We start from the raw sequence: 13,106 nt of genomic DNA, 5'->3' as shown, positions 1-13,106 counted from the left end.
ATACTGATACATTTGTTATTTTTGTTAGGGGTCTGCCGATCCCCGAATGTTCGGGCAAAAGAAAAAAAAGAACAATTTATTTCCAATGAAACGTTGCCCGGGCCTGGCTGTTGAGAGTGGTTCATTGTTTTTGTTGACATACTACTACCCTTCCTTCAGATAAAAAGACCCTGCTGTTCCAAAAACATTTTGGGTAGTTTAAAAACATTGACCTGTTGTCCAAGGGCGCTAGAAGTTAGCATTTAACTTTCTTTTCTCTTAATTTAATATTATTTTAATCTTCTATATATTATTTAAGAGTTACTTTTCGGGTACCTAATTAATTGTGATATTGTTTGGCTTTATTTTATGGATTTTTAATTCTTTTCATTCATTAGCTATCAAAATCAGCTGTTTTAGGATTTTAATCTCGTGCAGTAGGTCTATACTACTGTATGACATGATATGCATTTTTTACAGTCCTTAATAATTATACCATAAACAATGTTTGTGTGTTATTTACTGTTTTTGAGTTTTATAGTAAATTAGTTTACACAATATCTTTTCTTCAATGAGTTCTCCACTTGTCATGTTGCTTAGCCTATTACTATTTTAGGCCCTATAAAAATAATGCCTATGTAAAGCTGTAGGCCTACTCATGCCAATAATAGATAATTCTTTATTTATGATGATGTAACAAATAATGTAAGTGTGAGGTTATTATACTAAGGAAGTTAGGAGGTAGGGAATGAATGATACATATTGCATGGTGGAAACATATTATTTTTATTTTCTTCTTGCTTGCAGTCCTGAAGCCGGTCCACAGGCCCTAAACTTGTGATATGTAAATTTATTTCTTAATGGTCTTTTTATATTAAGTTTCATTCAAATTTGTTGTAATTTAGCTACCGGTACCTATTTAGTAATTTAAACAGTTATTAAAATGAGAATGAATGTCTTGATAAAAAAAATTATTTTCTTCTTTCTTGCAGTTGAGCCAATTCCAAGTAAAAATTATGAAATAGGGAAGTAAAGCAGCTCACTGGTATTTCCAGCAATACAGGTTATTCTAATCCCTATGATTGAAAATAAATATTTTTTCACCTAAAATTCATATGTTAAGTATGAATAGGCCTACCACATCAACAAAAATTTGTATTACACAAATGTGGTAAATTTTAATTATTGTTAATCCACTCAATTGACAATTATGAATAGAAAAATACCGTATTGCTTTGAATCGAGTTGCATCGAATCGAATCGAAAATCTTTTGAATCGAATCGTTGCTTCGAATCAAAAATTTTTTGCTGCTTCGCACACCCCTAGGTATAATGTACAGTAACACGATCGTAATAGAAGAAATGATTCAATAACTTACTAAACAGCTGCTTATTTACATTAGCAGAATAGAAAACAAGCTAGAAGTAGTTTTGAGAGGTCATCTTCGGAAAAGTATTTTTGTTTCATACCTTAGTTTGTTAATTAATGATGTAATTTGACAAAAAATATAGTTGTGGATGTGAAAGACAAAAATTTAATTAGGCTACTACAACGGAGATATTACTCGTGAAATTACATTTCAAACTGTCCTTCCTCTTCTCTACTAACAAATATCTGCTCGCGCAAATATTGCTTTGTTTTCAATAACAATCCAGAATCCACTAACTAATAACGGGCTCTCAAGAAAATACAGGGTGATCAACTCAAGGAGGCAATGATTTCCGGTGTACATTTTACATCATGTAGCTCCTAAACGAGTAAGTTTAGAGCAAAATTGTGAAAAGTAAATAAATCTTAGAATTGCACCCACATTCCAAAAAGACCATAAAATTCGTTAAAAATATTAATTCTATTATTTCAAAAATGGCGACAAACTTGAAAAGTGGAAAACTAGGAGCTACATAATTGTAAAATGTGCACCGGAAGTCATTTTTCCATAGGCTGTAACTCCAAAACGAGTGGGTTTATCGAAAAAAAAATGTCAAGAATAAAAAAGATTTTAAATTGCATGTTCTATCCGAAAACATGATCAAATATAAAATATAGGGTGTTCCATAAGAAATTTCAAAGTTGGCCGCCATTTTGGAAAATGGCTGCTGAATTTCAAAAAACTAAAATCATATTTTTAACTGCCACAAAAAATAAAGGAATGTCCCCCATTTAAAGTTTTCTCTAATTCTTACCGTTTCCGATATCCCAATGGTGGCCTACTTGAGTTGTTGATCACCCTGTATAGTTTATCAAGTCCATCAATATTGCTGGGTGGCACACACACTGACTGACCATCAAAACATCGGAAAAAGCGTTCAGTGTAACCACCATGTTTTTATCACAATTAATTTGGTATGTAAATTTTTCAGATTGAAATTTTGTCATTAAAAGGAACAATAGAGACCGTAGTCTAACAGTAGGGCTATTGTACATTACTCACATTGAGCAACAATATCTCTTTGAGCATGTGCTTATTCCAGAAGTAGCGCTTGTCGGCATTGCGCCAGCTAGGTGTGGCTAGTGTCAGCTCGCAATGCCTCTGCAATGTGTTGGTGAGGTCTGCGGGGCGTCCGTCTCTGTCCATACAGAAGTAGAAGGAGTCCGTGTCTGTGAACACCCTGTGTAGTTCCTCCACTAACCTGCGCTCGTACTTCTCCTTGTCTTTGATCTGGTTACCACCTTTCACCTGATTTTGCATAACAGAGTACAATGCATTAAAGATTAATTAATTATTGTGTAAAATATGAGGGATGTCCATAAATTATGGTCTTCATCGAGCTCCCTTCGCAGCCAAGCAAGCTAGTTAAAATCTGAACCAACATCGTGTTCATTACTTTATCCACTACTGTTCTAGCCGGTTCCCACATTCATAGAACGGTTAGTTTTATTTCATTCACATCCTTCAGCTGGTGATGAACTTCAATAGAGATTGATGACTAAGGCTACAAAATTGTAATGATTCTTGAGAAGCCATTAATTAATCATTTAACATTAATGAAATCCATTATTTAATCATTAGTATCATTAATTAGTCATTTATTGATAGACATGTCAAAAACACATAACTGCTTTTTTTCATTTACTTTACAATGGCATTAAACTATTCAATGCACTGCCCACTCCTCTAAAAATGGAAAATAATGTGGACAAAGAGGTTAAGAGTCTTCTTTGTCACGCGGTTGTTACAGTGTTTAAGACTTTTTAAGATGCCTGCAGTGACTATAACAATGGTCTTTAGTTTTTAGATTTTATCTATAAGAACTTGTTGTTTTAATTTGTTTTAAGAAAAATTTATGTTGACGCTCTTATGCAGTAGGGTGGGTAGAAAAAAATAACAAAAAACAATCCTTTTGTTCAATTTCGGAAACTTACACTTCAGAATCACATGGCATCGCCTGGGTCACTGACGTGAAAGTGAATTTTTATTGCTATGCGCGACCGGAAGATCAATTCTGACTTTGTCTGTTGTTTTTGCTAAGTTACTATCTGAATGTGTACAAACAGATTTCCGACATTATGTTTTGATATCGATTATTAAATTATAGGTGTTAGCCCGTCCTACGTATGGGAGTAGTCAGTTAAAACTTTGTAGGCCTATAATTCAGAACAGCTAGTTTACACGTATAAAGACAAATTTTATTGCAGCCTACAGTAGAAAGAGTAATTATCAATTGAGAAGTGTATAGGCCTAGTCAATGATATCACCTTCCATCGCATACCTGCCTCTTCCATAATCAATATCACCACAATACAATTACTCATACTATACACAATTTCCAGTCGGTCTGAATTGAAACTCCCTAAAATAAACCGAAGACATCCACTAAAATTCACAGTACACATAATTATAACGTTGGTGTCCTGACATCATTAAACGAATCGTCCACACACATCCTTTATGTAAATTTTTACTTCATCAATTGCTAAATAAATAATTGTAAATAAATAAAAGTAAACACAACAACATATTAGTTTGTTTTGTAAACAGCTGAGTCAAAAATAAAATAATATTCATTTGAACAAAAGAACTGGTCACATGTTGAAGGAATAAAAAGTAAAGACGCTAGTAATCGAGTGACGTAATTAACTGTCTATGTTTATTATCCATTCCGTTATCAGTTCTAATATCCTTGATAATTAAACCACCCTCATTGAATCAATGTACATCGTAATTCCCCATATTCATTTATTTAAACTGAAAAATATTCCTGCAAATGTAACCACAACTAAACACACGCCAAACAACTTTTTATATTTCATAAAAGGATGGTTTGTCTAATTGCAGAATCCTAGGTCAATGATGCCGCTGTGTTCAATCTATGTCATCCATCAGTTTATCTTTGGATAAAACCCGTCTGAGGTTGTGGTGGTAATTTAAAATCGTGTTCCTGAGGATTTCTTTATGACATCAATAGTTTCGAGCCTAATCCAAACAAAGTTCAAGCATTCAAAAACATTGATTGTACAAAAAAAGCTGCCAAGATGAATTAAAACATGAAAAAATTTTTATTTTCATACCCTTTCCAAAAAGGTTGAGCAGTAAAATAATTTGCATATCTTTTACTCGTGTACAGAGCCTCGACTTGTACACATCGATGGTGTTACTTATCTCGGTGGTCTACTAATCTTACTTATTTCCTATAATCAATGACAAAATCAGAGTAAATAAAATAACCTCATAGTTTTATAGGGCATTTTTATAATTAACAAGCTTTTAGTTAAAACAAATTCTATTACACTGAAACAAACCGAAGATTACAAAGATTACTTAAAAAAATAATTTGAACATCCTAGTATTTTACTATGTATATTTAAATAATCTGTCATCCTCTTATCGAAGGATTGAATGTATCAATGATTAGCATTACACATAGTATAAATGAGTCAACCCTTAGTATGACTTTAAATTTGATCCAAATGCTGAATTTGTGTTACAAATGCCCCAGGTCTTGGACAGTCCTCGTATCTGCATGTTGTCTGCTACAGCATTGCCTATGTGTGAGTTACTGTAACTAGGTAATTATTGCTTACCTGCATGGTAGCCAGAGATGCTGCCTGTTGTGTGGTATTCTTGATGGTACTCCCAGCAGACTTGAGAGTGCCCCAGGTCTTGGACAGTCCTAGTCTCTGCATGTTGTCTGCTACAGCATTGCCTACGTGTGAGTTACTGTAACTAGGTAATTATTGCTTACCTGCATGGTAGCCAGAGATGCTGCCTGTTGTGTGGTATTCTTGATGGTACTCCCAGCAGACTTGAGAGTGCCCCAGGTCTTGGACAGTCCTAGTCTCTGCATGTTGTCTGCTACAGCATTGCCTACGTGTGAGTTACTGTAACTAGGTAATTATTGCTTACCTGCATGGTAGCCAGAGATGCTGCCTGTTGTGTGGTATTCTTGATGGTACTCCCAGCAGACTTGAGAGTGCCCCAGGTCTTGGACAGTCCTAGTCTCTGCATGTTGTCTGCTACAGCATTGCCTACGTGTGAGTTACTGTAACTAGGTAATTATTGCTTACCTGCATGGTAGCCAGAGATGCTGCCTGTTGTGTGGTATTCTTGATGGTACTCCCAGCAGACTTGAGAGTGCCCCAGGTCTTGGACAGTCCTAGTCTCTGCATGTTGCCTGCTACAGCATTGCCTACGTGTGAGTTACTGTAACTAGGTAATTATTGCTTACCTGCATGGTAGCCAGAGATGCTGCCTGTTGTGTGGTATTCTTGATGGTACTCCCAGCAGACTTGAGAGTGCCCCAGGTCTTGGACAGTCCTAGTCTCTGCATGTTGTCTGCTACAGCATTGCCTACGTGTGAGTTACTGTAACTAGGTAATTATTGCTTACCTGCATGGTAGCCAGAGATGCTGCCTGTTGTGTGGTATTCTTGATGGTACTCCCAGCAGACTTGAGAGTGCCCCAGGTCTTGGACAGTCCTAGTCTCTGCATGTTGTCTGCTACAGCATTGCCTACGTGTGAGTTACTGTAACTAGGTAATTATTGCTTACCTGCATGGTAGCCAGAGATGCTGCCTGTTGTGTGGTATTCTTGATGGTACTCCCAGCAGACTTGAGAGTGCCCCAGGTCTTGGACAGTCCTAGTCTCTGCATGTTGTCTGCTACAGCATTGCCTACGTGTGAGTTACTGTGCTTGTGGCACTGCTTCAGCTTCAGCTCAGAGGTTGCCACCTCGTGACCTCTCAACTGCAAATGATGACAGGCTTAAGCTCAAATAAAATCATATTTATACTATAGGCCTAGATTTTTTTTTATATCAAAGTACATTTGTAACAAAGCCAGTTCTTTTCCAATAATTTCACATGAAGATAGTTTATTTGGCAAATAAAATATTAAACACTGTATAGACTTGAGGCGGATCAGGAAAAGCAGATAAATATGACTAGCAATCAACAATAATTTTCTAAAAGGTAAAATTACAGTTAAAATGTTAATTAAATTTAAATAACCTTTCATACTAAAGATCACCAACAAATCAATAATAATATTAATTAATGTTGTTACTCTAACGGTTCCTTATATACAGTGTTTTTTTAACTTATCATTGCTTGTAAAATGATTTTTCTACTATCTAAAGGTATGAAAAATTAAAGTGTTCAAAGTGTTGTTGTGTGACAAAACAATTATGTTCAGAAAATAACAAGTGACAGTTTATCTCACAGGTCAATGTCATTAGGATTAGGTACTTAATGTCAAAGGAAAAGTCAATGATCCTTTGTGTGAGCGGCCAAGCTGAAGGCTGACATATTGATCAAGTGACATGTTACCAGTATCACAAATACGATCATTGTGATGGCTTAAAGAGGGCTAATTATCTGGACCGCAAAGTGTATCTTATAGCTGTTTTTGTAGTTACCTGGGATTAATTCAGATTATTAAGAACTCTTAATTTACCACAAAAAATATTTTCTTAAATACATTCACACATGAGTGAAACGCATAAATTTTGAGGGTTTCTTAATTTATATACAAACACAAAGCAACAAATCAAACTGAGTGTCAGAGAAGGTTGCTGTCCTAGATTCTCTAACATTGTAAAACAATTGACAATGAAATAATAAATAAACTTGCTTCAAAAACACTTTTAATGGAAATCTTGTACCCTTTTGGGCAAGTTATTGTAAAATTTACAAGGGTTCATGAATACAGAAAAGTCTGTTTTCTGCAGCCTTTTTCTAGGGTAAACAAATATTTGGATCGGGTCTCATATGTGTAAACTGCACCCTGCACACTTACGAGATTAAAATTTGCTCTTATAAAATTAAACAAAGCTATGGAAAGAAACAACAGAAATGTTTTTGAGATACTTAAAAATAGCATACAATGTTCGTATTTTTACCCCACAAAGTTAACCCCCCGAGTGTCATGCGTCGCTGCAGCGACTCACGAACACTGTTTACGGCGAAGGCTCTATGACTGACAAAATCGGATTGAACTGGATCGAGTTAGGTATCGTTCTTTTCATTAGATTCTAAGCTTTCTCCAGAGGTCTGTCTCTAAGCGCTTTATGTTCTCCGAGCCGATCGTAATTGTAGCAGACAGCTGACGTGCGTATTTGTAAACAGGTAAGTTAACCTCGGACCGATGACTGATGTGTTTTATTATGTTTATCATTGTTTTAGTGTTAAAAATCAAAAGTAGTGATATACGTGGTGCATTATAAGATGTAAGTGATTTTGAAGGGCTGGTTGATGATCCTGAAGAAGTAGGTAGTGATATTGATGTAAATTATCAGCCAGATTCCTAGCTATGGTTAGGCTATGCATTCTTAGCTAAACGCTATGTACTGAAATCTGTTTTTCGCCCATAACTTATTTATTTGCAAATCTACTTCCTTATATTATTATATATTTGTAATCCTCATAAAATTTAGAACAAAGTGGCTATTTTCAAATATTTATAGGCCTATAATTTATACAATTTCATTGAGCGCAAACTTATATTTTTTTCAATTTTTCCAAAATAGGTAATTTTTATTTTTACCTAAAAAATTTTTTTGAAACAAATATTCCTTAGGTTTTATGTATGATATTGAAGCCCATGATTTTCCAAACAAAATGATATATAGAACAGTAGAATTAACATTGTTTTAAGCTTTTCAGATCCGTTTTAATAAAACCTTGCAAATGCGCCAAAAATAGGCGGACATTAAGGCCTAAACTATGGACACTCGGAGGGTTAATAACTGAAAAGCGTGTTTTTCTGGAACCAGAACAGTCATCAATGTGAGGGGAATAGCCCCGCACATTACGAGACCACAACTGAAAATGAAAATGGCTTAAGTCACAAAGGCCTACTGTAACCCATGTCAAGCTGTATTTTATCATTTTTTGAATATAAGAACATTGAACATTGAAAGTTTAAACAGAGAGTTGATATGATAGTAGCCTATAACAGCAACAATGCAGTTTTTATTTTCACAGATCTACATTTGGCTTAAAGAGACTGTGTGAAAATAGCAAACATAAGTTAAACAACCTAACCTAAAATCTGAGTTGTTCCAGGGATTGTAGTTTTCTGACGAATGCGAGATGCTGCAGTCAGTCAGCTTGTTGAAATTGATTATACAAGGGAGACAATATGAACAATAGTTTTACCAATCCAATTGGATTTAATTACCTGGAACTAGATATTCATAATCCCAAAATTGCAATATTCATTACCCTTTTTATAACAATTTGAAAAGCTCATAATGCAGTACAATAATTTTAAATCAAATAATTCAAATTATTAAATAATATTTCCAAAGTGAAGTGTGTGATTTTTTTTTTTTACAAATTGCTTTTGAGTTCGGGTTGAGATATTTTAATACTAGCAGAGAACCCGTCCTTCGTACGGGGTTGACATATAAGTATAAAATGCTTATTGCAGTTATACTCAAGCTTTGCGTTTGCAATGGGGAGGACACAGTTTGATAAAATTTGCTTCTTTATATTTACGGTATACTGTACTAAGTTATGGTATTACACATCTACCATAGCCAGTCTTACCACTTTTCCTAAACAATAGAGAAAAATAAATTATTAAAAATCTGCAAAATATCACAAATCATTCATGAAATTAAAAACATAAACATGCCTGTAAACAATCCTTCTTTGACAGTTCTCATTGTGTATCATAGTTTTTTGTTGCTGCTTAGTTCAAATTAGCTGTTTTCATAAATGCAAAAAAATATATAGTGCTGCACCCTGTTGGTCAATCTTATAACTTTTTAATGCTTTTGCATATCATAGAACCAACTTTTTTAGTTGAAACAGCTGACTAAATTCTTTAATTCCCATTAAATATGAATACTCATATGGTTAACATGGGGAGCTACAGAGCCACTGGTGCGGAGCCCGAAAGGATTTTTGAGATAAGAATATGCCTATATGTTTATCGGGAATGTGAGCTATTAGAATGCCAAATTTCAGCCCAATCCATCCAGTAGTTAAAGCGTGAGTGAGTACTACGTAGACAGATCTCCCTCCTGTACTTCAGCCTCTCACTGAGGTAATGAGGCTCTCCCAGCGTGAGCACTTTGTGGACCAGGCAGCAGGTCAGCTTTCTGCACATGTCATCCATTGGGATGAGCTTAGCAGCATCTCGGTAGGACACGTGGTTAAAGCGATTAAGGCCAAAAATGAACCTTATCGCGTTACGCGATGGAGCTAGTAGTTTCAGCTTTCCCCGATAGTTGGCTGCACGTACTGGGCCACTTGTTGTTTTTACGATAAACTGCATTGGTTTTACTGTACTGCAATTTTGTTCTTTAGGTTGGCAATTCTGGTGTTCAGAACGGACAAATTTATAAAGCAAACAAACCTGGTGCTTAGTAACATTTATGTACACTTTGTAACGTTATCTTTTGAGGTTGTGAATGTGGTGAAATGGCTTCAAAACGTAAACACTTCGGTTACATACAAACTAAAAGTAAAACTAACTAATGTAAACTAAGTAAAGTAAAGCAAAGTAACTAAAGTTTGGTTAAGACAAACTTGAAGTGTTAAAAAACAATTAGACAATGGTGGAAGTGCGTCAAAATTGGCTGTTGAGTTTGGAGTGGGGAATGCTACGATCACAGACTGGAAGAAAAACCGGTTAAAAATAGACCAGTTTTGTATTGCTTCCACAAGTAAGTGTACTAAATCCCGCCATACAGCGAAAATCACACCACTGGAGAACCACGACAGTGCTTTGTTGGTTTGGTTTTCTCAAGAGAGAGAAAAAGGTACCCCGATTAGTGGACCCTTGATCAAAGAAAAAGCTCTACAGCTAAATGAATTAATGAACGTAGACACGTCTTTTTCTGCTAGCACCGGCTGGCTTGATCGTTTTAAGAAGCGCCACGGCATACGACAATTAGCCATTACGGGTGAACGTCTATCGTCCAATAAGGCTGCTGCAACCAAATACATTTCAGATACATTTGCTGACCTGATTGCTGAAGGAAACTATTCACCGCAGCAAATTTACAATGCTGATGAAACTGGGCTTAATTTTAAGGCATTGCTTAAACAGAGTCTGGCTTATAAAGAAGAAATAAGTGCACCTGGTTTGAAAATAAGCAAGGAAAGATTGACAGTTTTGGCCTGTAGTAATGCTGCAGGAAATCAATCAGCTTCATAAACACTGAAACAACAAGTGACATGTCGTGATAAATAGCTTCAGATCAATACGTTTTTTTTCCTTTTCTTGGCGGTAAAAAGGCGGGAATTGCATTCGCTAATGTAGTTTAAGAGTTACTTGATAGGTTGCAGCACTCATCAGACATCCTACTATACCTATTATTAAACAAATATAAAAAATGTGTTGTGGGCACTGGCACAGGCCATCCGAGCGGAAGTCAGATTTTGTTATAGGCACTATGTGTGGCCATCCAAGCTGTGAGACACAACGTTGCAATATTAATTCTGAGCTGACACGATTATGGCGATGGCCACTATATGTGGACATCCGACTGCGTAGGACAGACGTTAAATGACCTCTCCGAGCACAAAAGGTTAACCTTGGATTGAGTACCGGTACTTATGGTTAAACCTAAAAATATTTAGTGGCCTGATTAACACTTAAAAATAGGTCCCTGGTATAGTCAGCAGCCTAAGTTAACAGTAAACAATAAAGCATACCAACCTGGAGCAGAGAGACAGATCGGATCTTGTATATAGTGCCTCTGCCTTGCAACTCGCCTACTCTAGCTACTTCCCTGACTAACAGCAGGTGAGTATCAGACAGAAGGTCTACCTGTCCCACCAGTCCATAGCACATGCCCAGACACTCCGGGTCTCCAGAGTTAGCAAGCTCCCAGCCTACATCAGATCACACTATCATTACAGAACGTACTACAACTAAAAGGCTTTTGTAAATATTTTCAAATTATAATTAATGTGAAATATAAAAATAGGCTAAGTTTAGCCAGCCAATGTTGTTTAACACGTTCGCTACTGACCATACGCATATATGCGACGCAGCGGTCATTGCCACAGACCGTGGTATACATTTGAATCTTACACATAGACCGTCTGTCACTTGGTTAACAGTAGCCTACACACGGACCACGAAAACTTGTAAAACAGTGATCATTTACATTGTAATACGCTGCAATCGTGTTTGTAGGGTAAATCATTTATTCTTGTTATTTTTATATTTTTTATAACCTTTTGTAATGTCACATTTTCGCGACGCCCGGTCTACAGCAAAGACAATAGGCCTACCGGTAGTGAAAATATCATACTTAGCCCAAACCCCGCATAAGTTATATGCGACAGTTCGTTTTTGTTTGTGTTTTGAGGTGAAAGTAAGTAAAAAAAAAAACAGATTATTTAAGAACAGTTTATAACCGAACAAATATAAAAGCTATAGGATAATGCAGCATACTGCATACATATAGGCTAATGCAGAAAAGTACAGACCAGTTTTTCCAACCATCATATGACGTCACCGACACCAATCATCATATCCACAGACCAAGCGACACAGTCGTGCGTCAGACATCTCTGTAGACCACTGCAGGGAATTCAATGCCTTAAATTAAACTTAGACTGTTACAAAGATATATATTTAAGCATTTAATAACATTAGAACCCCGACGCAAATATGCAACAGCAGTCTATGGGTAGAAACTGACCGTCACATTTGTGCGTCGCTGGTCCATGAGAATGAAAAATTTTGTACTATTGCAGTAGCGAACATGTTAATAAAATAAAAATAGGCTCTAGCCTTTATAAATGGGTAAGTTAGCCTACCTAAAAATAGTTCCCTAACATCCTTAAGCTACGGTAGGCCTATTCAAAGGATAAATTAAATACTTAGCTTAGTTGGCGTAAACAAAAGCATAGGTCTAGATCTAGGCCTAGTTTAAGTTTCAGATTTGATATTAATTTAGAGTGCAAACGAATTAGGCCTACTTACCTGGTTTCACTTGATACTCCCCGGTTTTCCTGTTACACCAGAGGCTTGATAAGTTATTTAGCAAAATATAGAATTGGTCAGTACGGAAAACTTCGATTTCTGGCAGTATTGTTTGTTGTTCTGTCATCGTAATTAAGTTATGTCATATTAGTATTTTATTTTGAAATAGGCTAGTGTACAGTATCTATAAACGATGAATGGATATTTTTCTAAACAGATATAGCTCTTAGCCGTTCATTTTTATAGTAATTTTGCTTTACACCGTTCGATAAAGAGATTGATAAAAACACTTTGTTTTGTTATGAAGTTTGCGTTTATTATTACTCTTCTTTCTTTCTGTTCTGAGTAAATAAAAGGGCTATCGGTCTCAGCAGCAGTGAGCAGTTTAGTTCTTCTCCTTCTCACTTTCTCAGTCTCAGTCTCAGTCTCAGTCTCAGTCATCTGTCACTGTCAGTCATCGTCGAGTCTGTTCTGTTCTGTTGGCTCTAGGCTCTAGCATAGATAAAACATACTCCCTTAGTCTATGGCTCTAGGCTGCACGATTTTTATTTCAGCTGCAGTTTTTGAATACGGACAAAATGAGAGTTTAAAAATTAGAAATAAAAAAAATTTTGTAGGCCTAAAACTAAAAAAATATATAATTAATTTTTTAATTAAACTGTCATAACCTAACCTAACTAACCAAACTTGCTGATAATGACAAAATTGAATGAAGGTTTACTACTAGAAAAAATAGTTC

General features: G+C 35.8%; 1 protein-coding gene across 1 annotated transcript in view; it reads right to left on the bottom strand.

The window, feature by feature from the left end:
• The window catches only part of LOC128997356 (phosphatidylinositide phosphatase SAC2), a 124,538-nt gene extending 111,816 nt beyond the window's left edge, over positions 1 to 12,722 (bottom strand). Inside the window, exons 1-4 of the mRNA XM_054422997.1 lie at positions 12,368 to 12,722; positions 11,090 to 11,265; positions 5,969 to 6,163; positions 2,412 to 2,657 (exon numbers count right to left, since the gene is read on the bottom strand). Of these exons, the coding sequence (XP_054278972.1) occupies positions 2,412 to 2,657; positions 5,969 to 6,163; positions 11,090 to 11,265; positions 12,368 to 12,494 (744 nt within the window). The 5' untranslated portion in view covers positions 12,495 to 12,722. The remainder of the gene's footprint in view (positions 1 to 2,411; positions 2,658 to 5,968; positions 6,164 to 11,089; positions 11,266 to 12,367) is intronic.
• Between the last annotated feature and the right edge of the window lie 384 nt (positions 12,723 to 13,106).

The sequence above is a fragment of the Macrosteles quadrilineatus genome, unplaced genomic scaffold (assembly GCF_028750875.1).
Source record: "Macrosteles quadrilineatus isolate MER2022 unplaced genomic scaffold, UCM_ALF_1.0 Scaffold_1__1_contigs__length_201487025, whole genome shotgun sequence".
Classification (NCBI taxonomy): domain Eukaryota; kingdom Metazoa; phylum Arthropoda; class Insecta; order Hemiptera; family Cicadellidae; genus Macrosteles; species Macrosteles quadrilineatus.
This window is presented reverse-complemented; position numbering and strand designations above follow the sequence as displayed.